This window comes from Styela clava, chromosome 12 (assembly GCF_964204865.1).
Source record: "Styela clava chromosome 12, kaStyClav1.hap1.2, whole genome shotgun sequence".
NCBI lineage: Eukaryota > Metazoa > Chordata > Ascidiacea > Stolidobranchia > Styelidae > Styela > Styela clava.
This window is the reverse complement of record NC_135261.1, coordinates 1,766,744-1,791,054: the sequence shown is the minus strand read 5'-3', so window position 1 is coordinate 1,791,054 and position 24,311 is coordinate 1,766,744. Positions and strand designations below refer to the sequence as shown.

The following is a 24,311-nucleotide window of genomic DNA, read 5'->3' as shown; positions in this document are numbered from 1 at the left end:
GAACAAAAATTGTTTCTCCATTGCTCCGCGACTCCATTGCCCTGTGATGTCAAAAAATATGTTTCAGAATCCCCTAGTTTTGTCACAATGCCTGTCTGGTAATTCCCTTACATAACATAAACATGCGCGTTCTCGAACAAATTGGCAAATTTGGCTATAAAAGAGTTTGAAATCTCGTAACAATAGTAATCTTAGCCTTAGAATATTAGATTTTTCTGGGAGCCATATGCTGTCACCAAAAGAGCCACATATGGCTCGCGAGCCACGGGTCCCCGATCCCTGAGGTAGGGAGATGGGTACTTCCGTAGTATGAGCAACAAGATGGGGGACAACGGAACCTGGTATGTGTATCAGGTTAGGGTTAGGCCATAATTTTATTCCTATTTCCTTATTTCAGTGCTATTACAAGTTCGGGGACTGTCTGTGTTAACCAAGTGAATATACCCCTGCTCATAGGTTTCAGTCCCTTCAGCCTTCTAAATTTGGTACTCCCGGAGTATGTGAACCAAGATGGCGGACACCGGAAAGTAGTATGTGTACCAGGTTAAGGTTAAGCCATAATTTCTGTCACAAATACTATGGGAGTCACTTGGCTAGTCCCCGAACTCATAATATAATTGAAATTGGAATAAAATTAAGGCCTAACCCTAACCTGGTACACATACTATGTTCAGGTGTCCTTCATCTTGTTGCACATACTACGGAAGCGGCGGGGATGGGATTTGAACCCAAGATTCTTAACCCAAGAATTTCATTATTGTTAAGTCTAACATACAGAGATGGATTATTTCATATAATTTCCATATTTTTTCCAGGCTTGCTCACTGCAGAAGCAAAGAAACTTTCAAACCAAGCTCGATTCATCGTTGAAAAGATTGACGGCGTAATCTCAATATTTAACAAACCGAAGAAAGAACTGATCAAGTTATTGCTTGATCGGGGATATGATTCAGATCCTGTGAAAACCTGGAAAGCAAGCTTAGCAAAAAAGGTTGGTTTTGTAACTACACCAATGGTCACAGTCGCACCATGCTTTTACCAGACGCATTCCACTTTTACTGGTGCAACCAACACTACAATTCTTATGTAATTGCCTGCTAAGAGTTCTTTTTTAGTCACCGTTAAAAATTTTGAAACTGATCTGGCTGTTATAAATAATTATTGTGTGCATTACTGGCCCTGTATGATGCTCATATATTATCTAAATGTGGTTCTTTGCCTATTACATCAATATTTGCACCAACTTCAAGATCCCATCAAATGTTTTGAATTGTTTTTTGAACTCCAAATTTGGGGCTCCCGAAGTATGCGAACCAAGATGGCGGACATCGGAATGTAATATGTGTACTAGGTTAGGGTTAGGCCATAATTTTAGGTATAAATACTACGGGAGGCTCTTGGCTAGTCTTCGAACTGATAATAGGACTAAAATAAGGGAAATTGGAAAAAAATTATCGCCTAACCCTAACCTGTTACCCATGTTACGTTCCGATGTCCGCCATCTTGGTTCGCATACTTCGGGAGCACCCCAAATTTTGATGGTTTCTGAAAGAATTTCACGCAAATAACCCCCCCCCCCCCCCCCTATTTTTTCAGGACGTAGTTTTGACTGAAGACGCTAACGAAAGTGACACTGAAGAATCTGATCCGTCAGCTGATTTCAACTATATATTAGGAATGCCTCTGTGGAGTTTGTCTAGAGAGAAGAAAGATGATCTACTGAAACAGGTTGGCTGATGTTATGACATTTTATTTTTTATAACCAAAATTATGGCTTTAGGAAACTAAAAACGCGTCTTAACTTAAACACAAGAACATGCAACATAATTACATTGAGTCACTAAGTATAGCCAAACTTAATCGGACTTCTGTCTAATACACGTAACGGCACGTAACTAATGCAGTAAGGCAAATGCAGTCCGTTGTCGCTTTACGATAATCATTAATCACAACGCAAAGAACGATAATGTAATAATGACTGAATATAAACAAAGTGTAGCACACTGCAACAGGAATAACTAAACTTAATTCTCATAACAGGTGACATTATATTTTCATCAACATTTTTTTGCTCATTCAATTTATTACACCCTTGGTTATGTGGTGGCAGTAGCGTGTTAAATTTTTCTGCAGCCCTGGAGCGAGGTTTTTGATAATGATTCTCCTTATACCCAACTTCAAAAATAATTTGGGGGATAAACAAATTATAGATGATGTTATACATGAGAATAAATAAATTGACAGTCAAGAGTTAAATGTTTGTATTATTATTTCAATCACCAAAGTAAGCAACAAACTCAGTGACTTCCTTTAGACACGTCACTGAGTGGTGGTCATGGGGTTTGAATTTGAGATGTGTAACATATGAGGTGTCCACAAATTTTTAAAAAAAATTTAAAATTGCAAAGGGAATTTATTGATACCATATATTGTTTTGGCCATCATAGATGTATTAGAGGAAGTAAAAATAACATGATCTCTTTCAACGGAATATCATGTTATTTTTACTTATCACGTTAATACTATCTTGTTCAAGCATCCTTGTGGTGAGTACCACATACGATTCCAAAGTAGAAAGTAAACAAGGAGAAAGGACCTGCAGTTCAATACACAATATCCAAGTTCCCGAAGTAAAAATACTTTACCGATTAAAAACAACAAACCTGGTTAAGATATATTGAGAACTGACTTCATACAAAATTGTAATGAGACTTTATGGACACTGTATATACACCCCTATAGTAGTGTGACGTAAAGCAATAGAATATTTTTACTTCCTCAGCTTTTAAAACAATCTAGTACCTTTTTCACAGCGTGACGCCAAACAAAAAGAATTGGATGACCTGACAAGGAAGACGCCTTCTAAATTATGGCAAGATGATCTCGACAGATTTATGGAAGAATTAGAAGTAAGTATTGTAGCTTGCTGATAAAAAATTCAGTATTTATTCGCTTGGAGTATGGTGGGATGCACTAATGTACTGGTTCCCAACCTATTATGGTTTAAAGACTCTTCAGTAGCTTTTAGCACTCCTGGCCCCTGTTTATCATTCCAGTGGTATTCATAGTGTTATTTTGATTGGTAGATTCCAAATCCCATTATGTTCAAACAATTCATGCTCAACAAAGTGGAATCACCCTGTGAAATAAACTTATCCAACAATGAAACTAGGAAAAAGAGTTTTCTTGTCGAGTGAAAAAACAAGAATATCGGTTGGAAACCGAAGACTTATCAATCGATAGTTAGGGGATCCCCCAAAACAGAAACTGCAGTTTCGATTCATCCGCTCTTGTAACTTGCGCACTGCGCATCGCACACACACACTCGGCGGGTCTCAAAATTCTCTCGCTTTACAAAAATCTAGATCACTTCATCAATAATTGATTGATAACTCGCTAATTATACGACATAATTCGCCCAAAATCAATAGGCTTCTGGTCCGACATAAGATGAATGCACATGCAAAATCTGGCGCAGATTCAATCTCGCTTTCGTGAGATATCGCGTGCATCTAACAGACAAATACCTATCAACATACTTACCGATTAAAATCGATAAGTAATCACTTCTGCGCCTGGCATTGTGGCCTCCCAAACTGCTTTATGGCACTTCGACGTACCTCATCAATGAGCCAAAGACCTAAACTTTGATCATCAAAATTTCTGAATACAGCTAGAAAACATCTTGAAGTTATTTGCAAATATGGCCTTGTTTAGAGTAAAAAGTATGATAATTGGGCGCTCCAGAAGTATGTGTATCAATATGGAGATAACTAATTTTGTTCGCCTACTTTACATCAAGTTGTGTAAATGGACTGAAGCCTATGGGCAGGGGGTATATACACTTGGCTAACACAGACAGTCCCCAAACTTGTAATAGAACTAAAATGAAGAGGTACACACACTACGGTAGTACCAATAATGGAGCCCCCGAAGTATGTGCACCAAGATGACGCACAACCTGAACACAGTATGTGTATTCAGGTTGTGAGTCATCTTGGTACACATACTTTGGGAGCGCCCCGATAATTGTCTAAGAAAATATTTTGATTTCAGAAAGTGGAAAAAGCTGAACGGGAAGAAGCAGAAGCTGAAATAGTGAAAAGCAAGAATAGAGGATTATTCGGGGCCAAAGGTCGCGGAAAAGCTTTAAAAGGAGTCAAAATGGAGACGATGCCTTCCCCACACGGAATTCGATGCATTCCACGAATCGATACTGCTTTAAAAACCAAAATCTCGACGCAAGCTCGTAAAAAGAAGGAAGATAGCACAGCGAGAAAATTGGAATCTTTCTTCAAAACTGAGGACGGGACAAAGGTCAAAGTTGAATCTGATGGACATGGTATGTTTTTACTTATCGATTTTAATCGGTAAGTATGTTGATAGGTATTTGTCTGTCTGTTAGATGCACGCGATATCTCACGAAAGCGAGATTGAATCTGCTCCAGATTTGGCATGTGCATTCACCATATGTCGTACCAGAAGCCTATTGATTTTGGATGAATTATGTCGTATAATTAGCGAGTTATTAATTAATTAGTGATGGGACATAAGGTGTCACTATGGAGTAAGAGCGCTGTTTTGGGGTATCCCCTAACTTTCGATCGATAAGACTTCGGTCTCTGACCGATATTCTCGTTTTTATACTTGAAGGATTGGGATTGAGTAAGTTTGTCTTGAGGACGGATTACAGTAGGAAAATTGCATACAATTACATATGTTCCAAGTATTCAAGATTTGATTCGAAGAAAGTATTTGAATCAATTCTGAAATCACCACGTATTCGAAATGCCCATCCCCAATAATGTTATCAACTTTCAAGCTTAAATTCAGATTCAGATTTTTATTTTCGTCGTGCATGAAATATTGTACAAACAAAATTGATCAAAATATATAACAAAACATCAATTAAAATATACTGGAATACAATATTTGCGCAATTGACAATACAGATGTATAAATTCACAGATGTACCATATTACTGATTTTTTATGTGACATATTTAATTCCATAATTGCAGCCAAAGAAGCAGTGGGTAAGGATGGTAATTGTTGTGGACGGTGACCGTACATTTGAACCCATGTACATTTGAACCCATGCGTATATCCACGGGTTCAATCTATATGCGGGTGCTAAAACCCATGGGTTAGGGTTAGTATGGGTTTAACTATCCGTGAAACAAAAAAAATTCCATAGGTGCAATAGCATACAGGTGCAATTGTCATGGGTTCAAATGTACGTGGGTTCAAATGTAATGGAACCGTTGTGGACTTGTGGTGATAGTTCACTTTTAATTGTTGATTTAAAAACTACACGATTTGAAGTGTTGCAAATTTCTTAACTTTCTGCTATACACTGAAGACTGAACCAAAGTTTTTTGGCTTTTTGCTGAAATAAGTAAACTTCTTGTAAAAGCCTCTTTTAGCGCTAAACTCGCCGAATAAACTCAAACATGCTCTTTTGAATCACTATGATTCCTTCTTTGTAGGGGAGACCTTGTCCTACCCAGAGATGACCTGAACTAAATATTCTACTATTTTGAATACATTCTGAAAAAAGATTTTTGAATATGGCATATCGAATAAATTTTAAATTGGGGGCAAGTTTATGTGGAAAATGACATGAAGTCCTATATCTTCATGTCGATCACATCTCAAACGACATAAATATAAAAAGTCATCATTTTCTCTATGCTGTTTGTTATCAGTCGAGATATCGTACATTTTGATTTGCTTTTCTGACAGCTGGAAACCAAAGTTCTAAATTATTCTCAAATACAAAAATTTTGGGGCCCCCCGAAGTATGCGAACCAAGATGGCGGACATCGGAATGTAATATGTGTACTAGGTTAGGGTTAGGCCATAATTTTAGGTATAAATACTACGGGAGGCTCTTGGCTAGTCTTCGAACTGATAATAGGACTAAAATAAGGAAAATTGAAAAGAAATTATCGCCTAACCCTAACCTGTTACCCATGTTACGTTCCGATGTCCGCCATCTTGGTTCGCATACTTCGGGAGCACCAAAATTTTTTATGTTGAATATATTGGGAGTTTAAATATTCAATTCGTTTTGATCATTATTTCTAGGCTATCAAACTATTTTTTGGTAAACGGTGGCATTTTCAAATCTAGATATAAAATTGAAGTTAGTACTTCATAAACGAAGCAGATGTTTCAAAAAAATTATTACCAAGACATGGAAAGTTAAATAGAGCATTGTGAAGCAATAATAATTTTTGCATAACCATTTGGGATATTAGAAAATTTTAAAGATGAATGAACACTGTTTTTTCTTCCTGGAACACTTATTTTTTTGTGCGCACAATCCACTTCAAGTCTCCAATCACGTGTTTTCAACTTGGATGTTGTATGTTGATCACAAAGCTTTTCTGAAATTTTAGCTACCTTAATAAATTAATGTTTTTCAAAATGAAATTTTTGAAATAGGGTCCTCTTTGTTTCCATGGTCATTCTATATTGTTATTTATCGATTTTAATATGTAAGTATGTTGATAGGTATTTGTCTGTGTGTTAGATGCAGATCTGCAGATCTGCTCCAAATTTTGCATGTGCATTCATCTTAGCTCGGATCAGGAACCTATTGATTTTGGATGGATTATGCCGTATAATTAGCGAGTTAATAATTAATTAGTGATGGGACACACGGTGTCACTATGGAGTAAGACCACTGTTTTGGGGATTCCCTAACCTCGATCGATAATTCTTTGGTTTCTAACCGAATTCTAGTTTGTTTCCTTAATGTGTCAGGGAGTATACCAAATTTTTCACCAAATAGATGAATTATATTTGATACTAGAAAATTTGAAAAAATTAAAAAATGGAAACCTATCTATTACGGAGTTTCCCAAACTGGTGTCCGGGACCACCGTGGGTGACTACACAGGGGTCCGCAGCGATATTAAGAGTCTGAAATAATACATTTAACGTATATCCACTGTTACATAGTCATCCATAAACGAGATGAAGTCGTCGGTTAATGCAATCGCAAATGGTAATTGTTACGAGACCTTATTAACAATGGGAGTGAAAAAGTTGCTGTAAATGTTAACGATCGTCTGTGAGGTAGATCTTTGTCACAGAGCTACGTCGTCGGTAATAATTAATTGTATGCATTATTGAGTTATCACCAGTCGAGAACTTGTGCGGCCTTGCCAAGGTCATTTGAGCCCTGTTGATGCAAGAAAGTGGCGGGAAACACAGTTATGTTAATTGTGAGAGACTATCCAAGTATACACAATTAAATTAGTTTGTTGTTATAGAGTTGGGCCAACTGATCCGTCACATTAATGTCGTTTGTGGTGTTGTGTTCTAAATCCAAATTGACCATTATCCTTCCTCCTTGATTACGCCCATGATTTGGTATAGAATGGGTGTCTGTAAAAAATAATATCCGCAAACAGGGGGGGTTCACTGCCCAGAAAGTTTAGGAAACTCTGATCTAGTAGGTATATGCAAACTTTGAACATTTTAATTGAAACATGTTTTCTTCATAGATTTTTGCAACCCGTTTCTACTTTTTTTAAAATAATGTTAAAATTCTTTTACAGTTGCTGGCATGGACATAGATGACGACGTAGACAAACCATTATCACTGGCTCAACGTCTGAGTATTAAAAATTCAACGAAGGAAAAGCCAAAACCAGGTAAGCTCTCGTTAAGCTAATTCAGTGGGTTAATGGCCCACTTTTGGGCCACAAACCCATCAAAAATTTCTAGAGTTAGTGATAAATTCGTTCGTAACTTTGATTTCAGTAGCAATGAATGATGATACTTTTTTTACTACTTAGTGATAACTCTCATAATAATTATTAAATTGTGAGCAAACTTGCAATTTGCAATTCTTCTATCGCAGGCGTGGGTAAGTATGTGTATTTTGGTCTCTATTTTTTGTAAAGTTTAAACTTTACTTCAAACAAGATTTATAACTTTCTTCCTTGCATTAGCCAATGAATATGTGATTAAGATGTTGAATACTATTCATGTTATATTCCTGCTCGCCGAGGACTTCATTTTTCCACATCTGGCCCGCCGACTAGAGAAGTTGCCCACCCCTGTTCTATCGGTGCTCTTCCAGCTCTTTTTAGTCAAGTACTCTGGAACTTTACCTTGAGCAAACATATATGGAACCAACCCAGTGCATCTTATCCCCTTTCCTCTTCCCAAAAATAAATCTGAACATCCTTTTCCAAGATAAATTTTTATCTTAACAACAGTCAAACCAGCCACCAAGCAGACAACATTAAGCTTCAAGCCCAAAAGCAAACCATCTGGAGGAGCAGGAGGAACTAAGGGTAAGAAGAAGAAAAATCCTTGGGATTCTGACTCTGATGTTTCTGAGGGGTTTAGCTCAGATGAAGATTCTGAAGAATATGTTCCTAAAAAAAGCACGAAGAGAACTGCGAAAAGTGAGTTTAAATTTGTGGAATTTGGTACTCCTGTAATATGTGAACCAAGATATTGGACACCGGAACGTAGTATGTGTATCAGGTTAGGATTAGACCATAATCTCAGGTACAAATACTACGGGAGTCACTTGGCTGGTCCACAAACTCGTAATAGAACTAAAATATAGAGAACTGGAATAAAATTATGGTCTAACCCTAACCTGGTACACATACTACGTTCAGGTTTGGCCATCTTGTTGCACATACGTGTGAGCGCCCATTTTAGTGCACTGCGAGACTCTTAAATTACTTAGAATGTTAAACTTCACTCTTGTTCCAACATTCTTGTGTAAAGCGTTGAAGTATATTGACAGTCAATGTTCCCTCTAATTTTTTGTAGTATGTGTGCGTAGAAATTTTGGTGTGTGCACACTTTTTTGTAAATGACCAATATTTGTGCAAAAACCAATGAAGAAATTTTGGCGTTCTAACCGGGTTATAAGTGGGCCAACAACAAACTTTCTCAACCTGCAAACCGAGAACATTGTTACATTACATCGAAATACGTCTGTGCGCAGTAAATCTATATGTGTGCGCAGCCTGTGAAAGCTGTGTGCGCGCGCTCACCTTAAAGGGAACACTGTTGACAGTCATTCTCTTGTATTCCCAACTCATAGTTTAAATCTGATGGATGAATTTCAGTGACTTATTCTTGGCAGCAAGATTATTGGATGACATGAAATAGTTATCTACATTCTTGCTATAGCAATACTTGGATTGTATACGGATGGGTCCACTAGTGCATAAGTATAGAATAAAGATATGTAGTTGGTCATTTGCACTCCTAACTGGTATCTCTCAAATTTGCTTCACTCTGTAACATGAATGACCTTTGACCCCTATTTTTCAGCAAAGAAAGATAAATCTGATGACAGCGACGATGACATTCTTGCCGCGAAGATGAAAAGGTAGGTTTGTTTATTATTGGGGTTCAGCTGCACCAAAAATATTGAAACCACAGACTTAAACATTTATTATTACTTGTTTCTTGATGGTTGGCTTTTCAAGCCAAGATAGGACTACTCTTGCCATTCCTGATTGCGTGTTTGAATCCTGTAAGAAATATTTTGGTGTGCTGTTTTTCCTCTCCCATTAGGTAAATTTCTTGGTACCCCGAAGTATGTGAACCAAGATGGAGGACACCGGAACATAGTATGTGTACCAGGTTAGAGTTAGGCCTTAATTTCAGATACAAATACTACGGGAGTAACTTGGCTAGTCTCCGAACTCGTAGTAGAACTAAAATAAGGAAAATTAGAATAAAATTATGGCCCAACCCTGACACATACTACGTTTCGGTGTCCGCCATCTTGTATCACATACTTCATATTTTTAATTTCAGTTCAAACAATAAATTGTCAGATGACGACAGTGAAGATGACATAGCTTTGACAAAGAAGAAAAACAAACAAAAGTAAGTAATGAAAAGATGAAAATAGGATGAAAACTCTTATCCATGCCACAAATCACTTTCCGATGTGTGTCCTGATTTCCAGATCAGATGATTAGAATATCTTATTAACTTTCCTTTCCCATTAGATAAATATGAAATATTTTAATTTCAGTTCAAACAATAAATGGTCAGATGACGACAGTGAAGATGACATTGCTTTGACAAAGAAGAAAAACAAACGGGAGTAAGTGTTATGTGATTAAAATATACTTATTTGTGGGCAACCCTTCTCCGACATTAAATACCGTAATTCCTCAAGCATTATCCAGATCTGAATATGATGTGTAAAACGAACCACATACACCTCAAACTCACAGATTCAAATCACAGGGAGCCCTCGGGTTATGACGGTCGCGACTTATGCTGTTTTGAGGTTACGAATGTGCACTCCATAATGATGTTTCGAGGTTTCGAACGCACTCCATAAAAATATAAAAGATAATACTGTACTGTAATATCTAAGCCCTTAAACTGGATCATTGTGATCAAGAAAATCAGTGCTATGGGCTCACAATGGCGAACTATTACGATTATGAACGAATAATCACTAAGCTTCAGTCACATGGTACACAGTTTCAGTGATACTGTACGTCAGTTTGGTTTAATCTTAACTTTTTTTTTTTAACTTTTTGCTCTTTATTATGGACTCAAAGCGTAAAATAGATGTTCTTGATACAGTATGATATGCGTAATTATTGTAGTGTACAGTATAATGTTCCGACTTACACTGAAATTCGGGTTACACCACGTCTCAAGAAAGGAACAACGTAAGTCGAGGATTCCCTGTATTTATGTCCTTCTAAAATTCAGCGTCTCTGCCAATACTAGCGCCTACTATATAAGTGTTTGGGCTTGCAAATTTCGTTTTTGAGAGAGCTACCTTCAAGGACTTATTTGTGCAGAAGCGAATGCTGCAACACTTCTGCTGTCTGGTATATCAATTTTAGTTCTTAAATCCAATTATACCGTCTGTAGTCACTAGGGCTGTCCGAGCGAACCAAATATTCGAAATCGAATCGAATTGCAAATTATTCGAATCGTTTTTCGGCTAATTTTCGAATCGCTAAAATTAGGTACCAGTACATAAAGTGGAAACCACCTTTACGGGATGTTTTTCATCGGGCAAGCGGCGGCGCTCCGAGCTCAGACCACTCTCGCTCCCGGCTTAATTGGTTTCCCGATATTTCTCTCGCCTTCATTTTGTGAACATTACTAACGCTCGCCCGGTGGCACGAGATTAGCCATTTCATGCATGGTCATCATAACAAGTTATAATCGGTCATGACGTTTTTGAGAGAGAACAAGGAGAAAAAGGAGACAATTTAGAAAACGATAGTTCTATAAATAGAATCGATTTGAAGCTGTTGAGTTAGTTATCATAGGAACATGGTACAGACAACTCAAAGCTGAAACAGGTGTTTTGGGATCCTTATGATGGCAATACCTTCTTTGAATGGAATTTGTAATTTCTTATGATGGCATTACTGTATTATCCAACTATATACCAAGACAAATAATTGCACTCTTGCATTTTGATGGCTGTTGTACACTAACAATATTATAGTCATCAAATAATATTGTCATCAAACTAGCTTGGAATTTTTAAATGGAATTTTGAATTTGAGCAACAGTTTTATCTATATTAATGGTTGTAATTATTTTGCTGAAATTTACACATAATAACATAAGACTAGTGAATAGGATTAAAATAGCATCTACAAGCTTTACATGTCCCATTAAAACTGAATCCATCAAAATTGAGATTGCAATTTTTGAATAGTGCAATTTTTACTCTTAACACTCAACAGTTTTCGAGACCCAAATTTTGAAGTTCTCCAATTTTTTTGACCAGTTCATACAAGCGTGTGATCTTTCATAAATCTGAAAACATTGTATTGCAAAATAGCGGCAGTAAGTAAGATGTAACTGCACATACGTTACCACAACATCGAAGGGCAGGCATTTATTGAATAATAAAGACAGATTTAATATTGCGGAATAATATTCGATTATTCGGTTCGACTCGGCGAAAATATTCGATTCGAATCAAAAAATTATTCGATTTTGGACAGCCCTAATTATCATCAACGACACTGAGATAACGATAAATCCACAATAAATAGTAAATATTTAAGCGCTATTTCAGAACGTTGTAAATTGCAAGGAATGCAAAAAATTCCTGTTATGCTAGGCTACTTCAAGTCACTATATGGACTCGTGTCGGCTAAGATTAGGTGCCGCTGCGCATGAGACTCTCTTTAAAATAAAAAGAAAACTGAAATATTTTCAATCAAAACATGGACAGCAGCGAAAAATTTTGTGTGCGACATTCGATATTCTTAAAAACAATATGTAATACAATATGTGAACAAAGATGCAAATTGGGGCCTACATGCCGGTTATGGCACACTGAAGTGCTTCACTCGGCCCTCTTGTGTCTACTGAAATTACAGCCATAGTTTCCACGAATATGAATTTGTGTTAAGAATATTGATGTAAAAAAACTTCCTTATGACCCCAATTGTTGATAGTATTTATATTTATATAAACATTAGCAAAACTGTTGGACTAGCTTTTGTGAATAAGCGTTTTTTTTATTCATAGTTTTTCATATTAAGTTTGAGCCTTCGTCCCAGTAGCCAAGTCTATTATCTGTAAGTGGTCCTTTTAGGCTGTTTCTCAATCTTACGTACCCTTTTCACACACCATCCGACATTCCTCTTATACATGTCTGTTGGATATATATGATAATTCTCTGATAAGTTGTTGAATTTTCAGTTCAGGACGGACTGATAATTGAATGAAAGTTGTAGTTTGCGATACGATTAAGCCGTCTTATGAGCTTTCCTTATTTTGCGATAAATTTATAATTCCTGTCTATGTGCGAGCCTTCAACGTGGCGCTAACTTGTTGGTTTTCACTTCAGCTTTATTGATCTTGATGACATTGATGAAGACTCAGAACCTCCTGCAAAGAAAGCCGATCTTTCATGGGATGAGATCAAGGAGTTAGAACCGCCCCCCCCTAAGGTGAGAAATTTTTATGTATCGTTTCTCAAACTGGGCCCAACTCCCTTAGGCTTGCACGTTATTGACCAAAATTAATTCCGTAATTACGGCAAAACCTATTACGTAATCGGGAAATCCCGTCATTTTATTTTTTCTCTGCCGTCTCAATCGCTTTACCGATGCCGAAAAGACGAAGTTGGTTCATTACGTAATACATGGATTGTTCCCCTTATCTACAGTTAATATGTACATTGGCCATGCTAGAAAAGTTGATAATAGGTTAGTAAATGGCAACGCGTCATGCATTCCCCACCTACGTAACAAAACAGAAAAACGGCTGCGAATACCCGAACTCTAACGTCTTCTACTAATTGGACGTTCACTTTTACAATCGACGGAATTGACTGCTTTTAATCGCGAAAGCTCCCTAATTTCCCCGTTTTTGAGGGGTGAATATGCCCCAAGACACTAAGACTCCGAACTTCCTGCCGCTAAGAAAGCCGATCTTTCATGGGATGAAATCAAGGAGTTAGAACCGCCCCCTCCCGCTAAGGTTAGAAAGTCCGATGCAAAGATTTTCAAACTGTCCAAACCCCCCAGTTTTAAGTTTTTGGGGGGTAAAGTATTCTGGTGTGTAATGCACCTTCATTATTCTATAATTGTTTCAGTACGTTTTAATATTTTATTAGTCGCCCGTATTTTCTTTCAAGAGATCCATTACTATTGATTTTTCAAAATTTTCACTTTTTCAGAAAACAGCTGTCAAACGCAAGAAACTCAACGACTTTGGCGCATCCAGTAGTGAAGACATATTGAAGACTAAACCACCTAAAAGTATGTTCGTTTTATATTTCTTCTTAGTCGTGTTAGAACTATAGGATTCATTATCCAAGCGCTAAGAGAATGCTTATGCACTGTTGCTCCCCCAAGTCGGTGGTTCCGAAACTACAGCTCAATTACCGCTTGCGTATTTAATATGGCCCGCCGAACTTGAGTGAAATACTTTCAAGACTGTATATTTTTACCGTTTTGAGTTCTAGAACCCACAGCTCACAGTTTTAGCATGTTCGTCACAATTCAATTGTACCGTTGCCGTATCGACCATTGCAGGTAATCCTCTCTCTTAGTCCGCGAAAAAAATTTTTCGCTTTCAATTTTGGCCCTCATTTAAATCTCAGCTTTAGGTCGCGGCAACTGCTTAGCTGCCTGAATTATTGTTGATAATTTTGTAGAAAACTTTCTGCAGAATTTATTGTATTGCTTAACAACTGTTTCAATTCTGTCAAATAATGTCATAAAAAGATTCCAAATTTTGACAAAATTTTTGTTCGACCAATTCTACAATATTTTTCTAATTTCTTTGACAGAGCAAGCTAAAAAGGCAGAGCCAAAGAAGCCAGCAGCATCTAAGGTATGTAAAAGTGTATTTTCCTGCTAACTTGATGATAGAATTTATTGATACCATATATTGTTTTGGTCCTCACAGATGTATTAAATGAAGTAAAAATACTTGAACAATTACTGATTAAAAAAACAACAAACCTGGTTAAGATATATTGGGAACTGACTTCATACAAAAATAAAAATTGTAAAGAGACTTTATGGACATCCTGTATTTCTTTGATTAGTACCGTAGTTCTCAACAAAGTAGTGTCGGGAATTTTCAAAAGGAGGGGGGAGGGGGGGGGTTCCGAAACTCAAAATTGCCAAGTTAGATCGTAACAGCAAGCAGGTCCAGACTGAAAACGTCTGTTATTGAAATAGTTTTGAGGGTCGAAAAAGTGTTTTAAACTACGAAAAATGATGTCGAAAATTTTGTTTTTTAATTTCAAAAGGTGGGGTAGCGACGCCCACGTTCCCAGGGAGTGAGAGCCCCGTTTTAGTGGCTCGATACCACTACTTCATGGCCTTCACGAAGGGAGTGAATACCCAGTTTAAGACACCTTGCTCTAGCATTTTTACCTAGTAGAAAAAAGATGTATCTTGTTTTGCAGTCAAAGAGTGCACCTAAAAAAGGGAAAAAGAAGGAACTGTGGGATTCAGGTTCAGATTTTTCTGGCGGAAATTCCGGCAGTGACGACGACGAAAAACTACGTTCCTCAGATTCTGAGTTTGTTCCGAAGCGTTCCACCGCACGCCGGGGAGCCGCGGCACAAAAGAAATATAATTTCGACGACTCGGATGACAGCGATTTCTGATTATTGAAAAAGTTGCCGTGGGAAAAATTTAAAAAGTCGTCTCCATTGGAGGGCTTTTTAGAAAGAGGAAAGTTGATGAGATTGTATGTTCTTGCCTGAACTGGTTTATGAATAGTTAATTATCAGTTACTGAGCGCTTTATGAAACACTCATTCCTTCATTTGAACTAGACTTTAGAGTCTTTAATGGGCTAATTGCGAATGTTTAGCGGGTGGAGTGGGAAGCTGACATTTATTCAGGCTAATATATGTATAGTTTATCGTTCCAGCTGCATGGACTACACTTTATAAAAACCTTTTCAATCCAACTAAGGGTTTTGAGACAAAATGTCGAATGGTTAAATTTAAAAAAAAAATAGCTTGAAACCATATTGCAATAAAAATAAACATTTTCCTAATTTCCTAGAACTTTTTTTCAAGTTTTGCTCTTTTGTTTTTAAATCTTGCAAATGTTATCATACTGAAACGTGAAGGTCAGAATATTCTCAACCCAACAAGGCAATATAAATTCTGTCAGGACACGCTTCAAAGATTTATAAGAATAAATTACACAAGACCTAATTCATGGAAGACTGTTTAAATGTTCATTTTGCAAGTTTTCATGTTTTTTTTTTTCATTTTTGTTGGTTCTTTGTACAGCTTTCTTTATTGTTCTATCCTTAAAATTGCCAGGCTCAAAAAGTTCACTCTGCTACTTGTTTTAGTTGTGTATGTTCTCTTCTAGGTAACTCAGCAGACACTGAGCTGTCTTATGTGTGTTTGGCAGTTTCAAACTTCAACCTGAATCGGGGTTCCCGACCTTTTCGATAATATGTCATTCGTTATGGATCCGTTTGAATTAAACCAGTTTGTTATATGTATGGCTGTGTATTCTGAAACATTCCGAACTTGAAAAAATCAACTTTACGTGATCATCGGTTTCAAACCTTTTTAATGCCGTGCCCCTTTGCTATAATAATTCGTTCCTTATGGATTCGTTTCAATGAAACTACGGCAGTTATGTGCAGGGCGTGGATTTAAAAAAAAATTTGCAATCGACTTTGAGTTGTAAATAAAAGTTCGCGACAACGGCTCCAAACATACAATCCTCTAAAACTTTTGGTAACTTTAATGTAAACTTAATGTTATTTAATTTTGGGGTACTCCTGAAGTATGCGCACCAAGATGGCGCACAATCTGAACCCTAACCTGGTACACAACCTAAGTTCAGGTTGTGTGCCATCTTGGTGCGCATACTTCCGGAGGTCCAATTTTGGATTAGGAAACTCTGACTTCATTCACAATAGACACCAAGTTGTAAAAAAAAATTCTGAACTCGTAAGAATCAAATTTTGTCATATGCAATTCTGCTCTAAAACTATTAGAAACTTTTAGTAAACGTAATAATATAGACATCGAGTTCTAAATAATTTCGACTTCAGCAACCTCTGAACTCGTAATAATCAAATATTTATAAAAGATCTGGCGTATGTAAGCCTTCTTTAAAACTTTTGGTAGCCCTTGGTAAATGATGTTATTTAGTCTCGAACATTTTGAAATTGAAAGCATGAAAATATTTTCATTTAGGATAGACATTGGCGTATTCAAGACTCCGGCCTATCAAGAATGCACAGTAAACTCGCTTTTTCATTTTTGTTAGTTCTTTGTACAGCTTTCTTTACTGTTCTACCCTAAAATTGACGACCCCTAGAAGTTTGCTCTGCTCTCTCTTATGTCTAAGGAAGGATTCAGACAAACTATTGCGGCCACTGAGACATCTTATGTGTGCTTGGCAGTTTTTAAACTATGAATATTTTGAAACCATGGAAATATTTTCATTCAAGATAGACTTTGGGGCGTATCCAAGACAGTAAACTCACTGGCTTTCTGGTTAGGCCCAATGTCCTTAATGATTCTTTTCTATATTGAAATATGTATGCCTTATTTAATAGACTATTAAATACGCTTAGTTAATTTTTGGCTCCTTGTTAGAAACCAATGTCCCTAATGATGCTTTTCTCTATCGGAAAGTGCATGTCTTATTCGACACACTAATATGAATGCTAGCAAACTTACTGGGCTCTGCGATGAAAGCACTGCCTTTGGCTTTAATGATGCTGTCCTCTATTGGAATATTTTTGCGTTGGATTCAAATTTTGATACAAAAACTTGCACAATTGTAAACGCTAGTAAACTGACTGAGGCTCTCGTTTGGAACCAATGTCCTCAATGATGCTTTCGCTTTTTGGAGCGTTTCTCAAACTTATTTTACCCTGGAACACCTACACCTAGATACAGCAGATATCGCCATGGCAACAAACTTCATCACAATTTCGATCCCTGTCCTGTGGAACACTCCAAAGAAGCTCGTGGAACAGCAGTCTTCCGCGAAACACAGATTGAAAAACGCTGGTTTATTGGAACATTTTTACCTAGTTTTGTAGTCGTTTTACTAAATCAGTTTACTGTTTAGACAATTTTATCATTTTTGTACCAAGAATTCTAAAAATTAAAAATATTTTTGAAAATTGTTGATCTAAACTTATGTCACAGTTGCATTTATTCCATTGTTGTCTCTTTATGATCTCAAACTTTATTATGTTGTAACGGTTTGTTTATACTGATAGGATTGTGACATAATAGTTATTATTATGATGTAATATACTGCCATCTTATTTCCACTGACGATTGTCGATTTTTTTCTATTGTTAATATAGCACGTGTTGTATTGCTGCTTCATTTTAATTTTTTGAGTATTGGTGGGGGGGGGGGGGGGTTGAGAGTGAATGCAGGTGTAAAACCTATCTCCGTACGCGAGTCTCCGTCAGTTGAAAAATCTGTAAGCCTAAAGAGAAGAATAGGGTGAAAATCAAAATTTCTGTGACCAAATGATTAATATCAGGTAGAGTAATTTTTTCCAAAGATTAAAAAATGAGTACACAATACAGCGATACCCAATACGACATGGGTTGTGTTATCTGAAAGCCCGATTGGTATTTGGAAAGGTAGAGTTGAAAAGAAATGCTGGGCATCTGGAGATAGGAATATATTGGTGTCTACTTCGAATAGCAACGGTTGAAATGCAAAAAAATGGATTTCCCCCGACCTTTGGCCACCCTCTATCCTCGTTTGGTATAACTTATCTCAATCGTGCGAATACCGCGATAGCTGAGCCTGTAGTGTCAACGTTGATTAGATCGACTAAACAGATGGGACGACAACAAAATGAGTGTTAACGATGTGACACTTTTTGGCGGCCCATCCGTGCTGTCGAATATATAAGTCGGCGAATCGCCGCTTAGAAAAAGAAACTGAAGGAAAAGAAGACTTGAAATTATATTGTTAATAAATATCTCAGAACTTAAGACTGTGAGCACTGTATCTGACAAAGACGACTTGAAGGAAGTACAGCACACCGTACTAAGACGTAAGAAAAGGAAAGAAGACGAGAGCCGTCGGTACGTTCCCCGCATTTGTGATCCCGACGTAGGAATTTATTTTTAACTCGTTAGTGCGACAAACAAAAACTCTCTTCAAAATGGCCGATTCTGAAAGTGCACCTCGCAAAATGACACACCAGCGCAAACAGCAGCTGAAGTCTCTCATGCTGAACAAGGCACGCGAAGATTTGAAAAGAGAAGCAGAACAAAAAGCCGAGGAAAAGAAGAATGTATTGAATAAGAGAATTGAACCAATGGATGATCTTGGCAGCATGTCACAACAGGAACTTATGGACCTGTGTCGTGAATTGCATGCTAAGATTGACAAAGTTGATGAAGCAAGATATGAGATAGAAGCTAAAGTGAAAAAGAATGATACAGAGATTGAAGAACTAAACCAGAAGATCTTTGATCTCAGAGGTAAATTCAAGCGCCCACCACTAAGACGTGTACGTATGTCTGCTGACCAAATGTTGAGGGCTCTTCTTGGATCGAAACACAAAGTGACCATGGATCTCCGATCAAACTTGAAAAGCTCCAAGAACGAGGGAAAGAAATAGGTTTTCTAGACGATGTTAACAATCAAACAGAAGAAACTCCTCTATTTATCATTTCACCATTAGATTTGATAATATACTGCCATCTTATTTCCACTGACGACTGTCGATTGTTTTCTATTGGTATTATAGCACGTGTTGAATTGTTAAGTTCATTTATATTTCATACTGAGCCCGACTCGGTTATGGCGATATGTAATGTACTAGTAACTAGATCACAATGTAGCACTGGTATTATATATATTTTACACATGTCCTCTAAACTCTATCACAATGTGCTTTTAGTGTTGAATCGTGAAACTAAAATATCTGCCGACTCATTCTCCGTCTTTTTTATATTTATATTGTAACAATTAATTCCGACTTCTTAATCAATAACAGTGTTAAATTGGTCAGGAGCCTTGATGACCTTCAACGGTCTTGCATACTGGCCAACACAAAACAATGTGTAAATTGGACTACTTCTATAAAAATCATCGATATTGTTTTATACTGTTTTTCATTGTTTTCATTATAGTCTAACTCTCTAAAAATTATCGATATTATTTAATATTGTCTTTTCATTGTTTGTGGAAATAAATCTCTCACTCTGCTTCATTCTGATTTTTTTTTTGGAGTATCGGTGGAGGGAGGGGATAAGAGGATATACAGATGTAAATCTATCTCCGTACTCGAGTCTCTGTTGGTTAAAACGCCTGTAAACCGTAAAAAGAAAGGGTTAAGTGGAAATCGACATTTCTGAGGCAAAATTATTAATTTCAGGTTTAAGTGAATTTTCTCCAACCATTAAAAAAATCAATCTTATGCAAATTGAGGAAAAAGATGAATACACAGTACAGCGATGCCAAATATGATACTGGTTTGTGTTATCTGGAAACTTTTGGACACGTATAGTTGAAGAGAAATGCTGGACATCTGGAGATGAGCATGTATCGGTGGCTACTTCCCAGATAGCACAACTACGTTGGGCCAACGTTATAATCCGCCGGCAACCGTTGTACGCGGTTTTACAACCATTTACCATGGTAAGGCCATGATTGGCCTTCAACGAAACCTTCCATTATGCGAAGAAATGCGCGCGCGATTCGAATATAGCACATGAGGCCGCCATTCATTTTGGCGGTACTCGTAATCGATAGCCTGTTACGAGGTTTTTGCCGTGGATGGGACAGTGACATTGAACTTTTTATGCTTTCATAGTAGAATGGCGAAAGTAGAGATAGCCTAGTTGTAACCGTGTAAGTTAATCTCATGGTACCGGTACTCTAAGTGCGTTGTCAGGTCACGGTTCATAAGGGTGATAGGGTACCGGTACCATACGGGTAAAAGTACCGGTAACGGTACGGTAACGGCAGAACGAGATGAGGTACGGTACCGTGCTTGGTCTTTTGGCATTTTTTTGTTAAACTTTTTTAGGTTGCCATCTCTCATTTACCAGTATTCGTTATCGAGTACCGGTACCTATGGTAGATACCGGTAAAAGTTACATATTTATCCTGGACACCATAGGTACGGTACCGGTACTGGTAACGACAGAACGAGATGAGGTACCGTACTTGGTCTTTTGGCACATTTTTTTGTTAAACTTTCTGAGGTTGCCATCTCTTATTTACCAGTATTCGTTATCGAGTACCGATACCGGTATTGGTCCTTCATCCCTGGATATAGCCTAATTTTTTATATTTACTTTATTTGTATAAGTGCAAACATTTCCGCAGCCCAAATCCAACCCGTTGAACGACTTAATCCAGTAATCTGAATAGTTGTACATTTGTGAACCTTCTGTCTGATGAATTTCAACAAATCTAAATACAGATCTCAATTGGCTGAAATCTAAAATATGTTTTAACAATTGCCACAATCAAACTGAAACTAAAATTTGATGTTTTTGGGTAAAAAATAGCTCAAGGATTATTGTTTTCCCTTTTTGTTTTTGTAACACTTTAAATTTTTTTTCAATTTTTGTCCGAGGTCCGAGAACTTTGTCCAACCCTGCTCTATTTCATATTTTCAGCTTTGTTGAGAAATAAATTACTGATTTTTGAATAATATCTATTTTGTTTTAAAATTCAATAGAATTATATTGGGTAATCATATATATTAATATGATTTATTTTCAGTATGTATGCTATGTAATCTTACCCAACCAACCTTAATTAAGTGTTATTATATTTTAAAGTGAATTGGAAAGTAGACCGCTAGCAAAAAAGATTCGGGCGATTGGGGGGAAGCCCATCTCTGTACAATGACTGCCGAATGTGCATGCCACTGTGCAATGCCCAGCGACTCTAAAAGCATGAAGTATTGTACGACACATCCTTTACAAATATTTGGACATATTTTGTGTAATATCCATTTTTTTTCCGGTTCTAAATAATTATTACCGATTAGATATTCTGTCAAGTGTCAATATTACCATTGTAAGTTTAATGATATATACCATTTTTATAATAGGCCCTATGACAATGGACTGGAAAATTCACCTGCTTCAATTCCCTCTTTCACGCAATCATACACTGTGTCATTTCAAGTATCTCAATGTTTCAATGCGGACAATGCCCAAAACAGGTGCTTTTGTTTCATAGTTTGATAGTAGCTCCTTGCATACCTGTGCCATAAAATATTGCACAATAGCTAGATATATCGGTTGAATAATTACCTAGTACAACATCATGTGGTTAATACTGTATTTTCCGGCGAATAAGTCGCTTTTCTAGACCCAAATTTTTAGCCTGATTTTCGGGGGGGGGGGGGGGGGGGGGTCGTCTTATTAGGCGAGTATGATCATTTTCATTTTTTTGTTGCCCTATTATTGAACCCGGACAATAAAATACCTTCGGCGATAGCATCCCCACGTCCTCATCAGGTTAGTTTAATTAAATCGACATTCTCGTGCTGTGAATCTGAAATTTCAATGCTCTGATTATCATATATGGACTGAATATTACGCTATAAAAAAAAGTCATAGGCTATTTTAACCAATGCGCAAACGCGGCAACCGCTCGAAAGGCATTGCATGGTAATTTGAGATTCCCGACGTTGATGCGATTTTACTACCCCGACTCATCGGCCGGTTATATGCAAAAACCCATTTTTTCAGGCTTAAAAACAGGCCTCGTCTTATTCGCCGGGTAGACTTATTCGCCGGAAAATACGGTAACTAATATTAATGAAAAATTTATATTCTGGTAATTAGTATAGGCCATTCGTTCACGTTTATCATCTGAAAGACAATCATGTACTATTTATTGTGTAACACTAACTTGATTTTCAGAGATCAAGCCATGCTCCAATCCAGTCCATGGAAAAATTGTTGGGACAGGCGGTAGAAACTCTTATGCTACAAGCTACGGCATCTGCAACTTTCCACTGATTATAGTGTGGACTCGGACATAAAGGAATTGATGAAATTCATTGTCAATTCATTGTCTGATTACATTTTGATCCAGAAAACATTCAAGGATGAAAAAATCGCTCGTGAGTTGAATACTTTTATAGGCTGATTACATACACTTTACGGCAGTGGTTCCCAAACTTTTTTTTCCGCGACCCCAATTTTTGTAAAATCACAGACTACAGATACTTGTGACCCCACAACGAGAAAACATTAAAAATCAATTTATTCTATTCAATCATTCTGATGAAAATCGACTGTAAGTTTGCGGGGCATTAGTGCAACGTGGTTGTACTTGTACTTAACTGTTTAGTTCAGTGGTTCCCAACCTTTTTACCCCAGCGGCCAGTGGGCAAGCAAAATTAATTTAAGAGTTCGCTGACCGGTAACACATGCCATCGTATGAAGACCACGATGTAAAAATCTCTGAGATTCAGAATATTTGTTTAGTTTTAGTACAATGTTAAAATATTGCAGATTACTCCATAATTAATTGGAAAGCTAAACAGAACATGAAAGTAAAATAGGTGAAAATACCCTTGCTGGGTCTCATCTTATTGAGTGCCTTTTATTTTTTGTCGTTTTGTTTTTGACTGCATGAAGCGCTTCGAATTTATGTATGAAATACAATATGCCCAATATTTTCGCTTCGTGTTCAAGGAAGGTTATTTAAATGTCTAAATACGATCTGATTGCAATATTAAAATTGTTCACTTTTATACGAATGGGATGTGGACAAAACACATATGTGTATATTTTAGAGTAGATACTCGCGATAATTTAACATAGAGCTTTTGCAACGGATGGAAACCTTTTCATTAGATGTATTCTTATAATTGGGCTTATTTACTCATTCCAGATAAGATATTTGTCAAGTCTTGGAGGTTGCTCCGAGAAAGACTGGATTGGAGAATCATGAGCTCAGTTATAACAAATTTACTCTCCCGCTCTTTCAACTGTGCAGGACGCGGTGGATAAGGAGTGAGTGGGACGCCCTTAGTTTCTGCTATTAAAGGTACGTATGTAATATGTTTATCATATTGCACCACCATCTTTCTCTGCTCTACCCTCTTCTATTTTATAAGTATAAGATTATTTTGACTCCAAATCAGCTTAAGATAATTCATACGGGAAATGAACAAAAATTGATTAAATAGAATCTGACAATCTGGAGTGAAAACAAAACCTTAATTAAGATTGAAGCGTAAAGAATATAAGGTTTTGCCAAAAAGATGCCTATCGTGTTCATGAATTAAATTAAGTTACTCACACACAACAACAACAGAGATATAATAAAATAAAAACAGGCGAGAAAATTTAGATAAGTTTGGTAGTAAACAAAATGTACTTGCCAGTTGCCACACCATTCATTTTTATCTTTATGATTGTCAAATTGAGTAATAATTTTGTAAACAACTGTGAACAGTAAAGAAATTGAATGTAGATTTTGTATACAAAAGTGAACAGTATAGAAAAATATTTATTAAGGAGATATCGCCAAGCTGATTATGGTTAGAGTCAAGTGCCAAATTGCCAATCCAATGTTGCCAGAGTTTGGTGCATAATGGCGAACAGTGGTTTTCGAACTTATTTGTATCATCGCTCCCGTACAGTACTTTTTACATTATCATCCCCCCCTAGCACAACAGCAAATGATGAAGTTACAAATAAATTTATTGTAAATCTATTAAACAAATAGACTAATCATGGTGCATGATGTTTCTAATAATATAGATGAATTTCAACAAGGAATATTTGAAGACATTTTAGTCAGATAAAATCTCAAATCATCATTATTCCCTCCAACAAATATTCC

The 24,311-nt window shown here is 36.9% G+C and overlaps 2 protein-coding genes and 1 long non-coding RNA gene across 10 annotated transcripts in view; all 3 read left to right on the top strand.

Annotated features, from left to right (window-relative positions):
• Positions 1 to 17,838, top strand: part of LOC120330502 (DNA topoisomerase 2-alpha-like) — a 65,089-nt gene extending 47,251 nt beyond the window's left edge. The window contains exons 26-40 of one of the 6 annotated variants that reach the window (XM_078118277.1): positions 816 to 991; positions 1,597 to 1,728; positions 2,814 to 2,909; positions 4,057 to 4,342; positions 5,021 to 5,035; positions 7,571 to 7,666; positions 8,237 to 8,428; positions 9,318 to 9,375; positions 9,810 to 9,881; positions 10,033 to 10,104; positions 12,847 to 12,918; positions 13,448 to 13,481; positions 13,681 to 13,762; positions 14,296 to 14,339; positions 14,923 to 17,838. In XM_078118277.1, coding sequence (XP_077974403.1) covers positions 816 to 991; positions 1,597 to 1,728; positions 2,814 to 2,909; positions 4,057 to 4,342; positions 5,021 to 5,035; positions 7,571 to 7,666; positions 8,237 to 8,428; positions 9,318 to 9,375; positions 9,810 to 9,881; positions 10,033 to 10,104; positions 12,847 to 12,918; positions 13,448 to 13,481; positions 13,681 to 13,762; positions 14,296 to 14,339; positions 14,923 to 15,126 — 1,631 coding nt within the window. In that variant the 3' untranslated portion in view covers positions 15,127 to 17,838. Of the gene's footprint in view, positions 1 to 815; positions 992 to 1,596; positions 1,729 to 2,813; positions 2,910 to 4,056; positions 4,343 to 5,020; positions 5,045 to 7,570; positions 7,667 to 8,236; positions 8,429 to 9,317; positions 9,376 to 9,809; positions 9,882 to 10,032; positions 10,105 to 12,846; positions 12,950 to 13,447; positions 13,482 to 13,680; positions 13,763 to 14,295; positions 14,340 to 14,922 lie in introns of all 6 variants that reach the window. The other 5 variants (XM_078118274.1, XM_078118275.1, XM_078118278.1 and 2 more) reach the window with 5 other exon arrangements.
• A 588-nt stretch (positions 17,839 to 18,426) lies between these two features.
• LOC120330178 (troponin I, fast skeletal muscle-like) lies at positions 18,427 to 19,698 on the top strand. The gene has a single exon (XM_039397035.2). The coding sequence runs from the start codon at positions 18,643 to 18,645 to the stop codon at positions 19,102 to 19,104; it is 462 nt and encodes a 153-aa protein (XP_039252969.2). The 5' UTR covers positions 18,427 to 18,642; the 3' UTR covers positions 19,105 to 19,698.
• A 622-nt stretch (positions 19,699 to 20,320) lies between these two features.
• LOC144430663 (uncharacterized) lies at positions 20,321 to 23,867 on the top strand. Of its 3 annotated transcripts, none has more exons than XR_013479656.1 (4): positions 20,321 to 20,339; positions 21,556 to 21,669; positions 22,376 to 22,578; positions 23,355 to 23,867. It is a non-coding gene; the product is annotated as an uncharacterized LOC144430663 (long non-coding RNA). The 3 variants fall into 3 exon arrangements; XR_013479655.1 differs by lacking the exon at positions 20,321 to 20,339 and adding an exon at positions 21,376 to 21,446; XR_013479654.1 differs by lacking the exon at positions 20,321 to 20,339 and having other exon boundaries at positions 20,693 to 21,669; positions 23,355 to 23,533.
• The last annotated feature ends 444 nt before the right edge of the window (positions 23,868 to 24,311 follow it).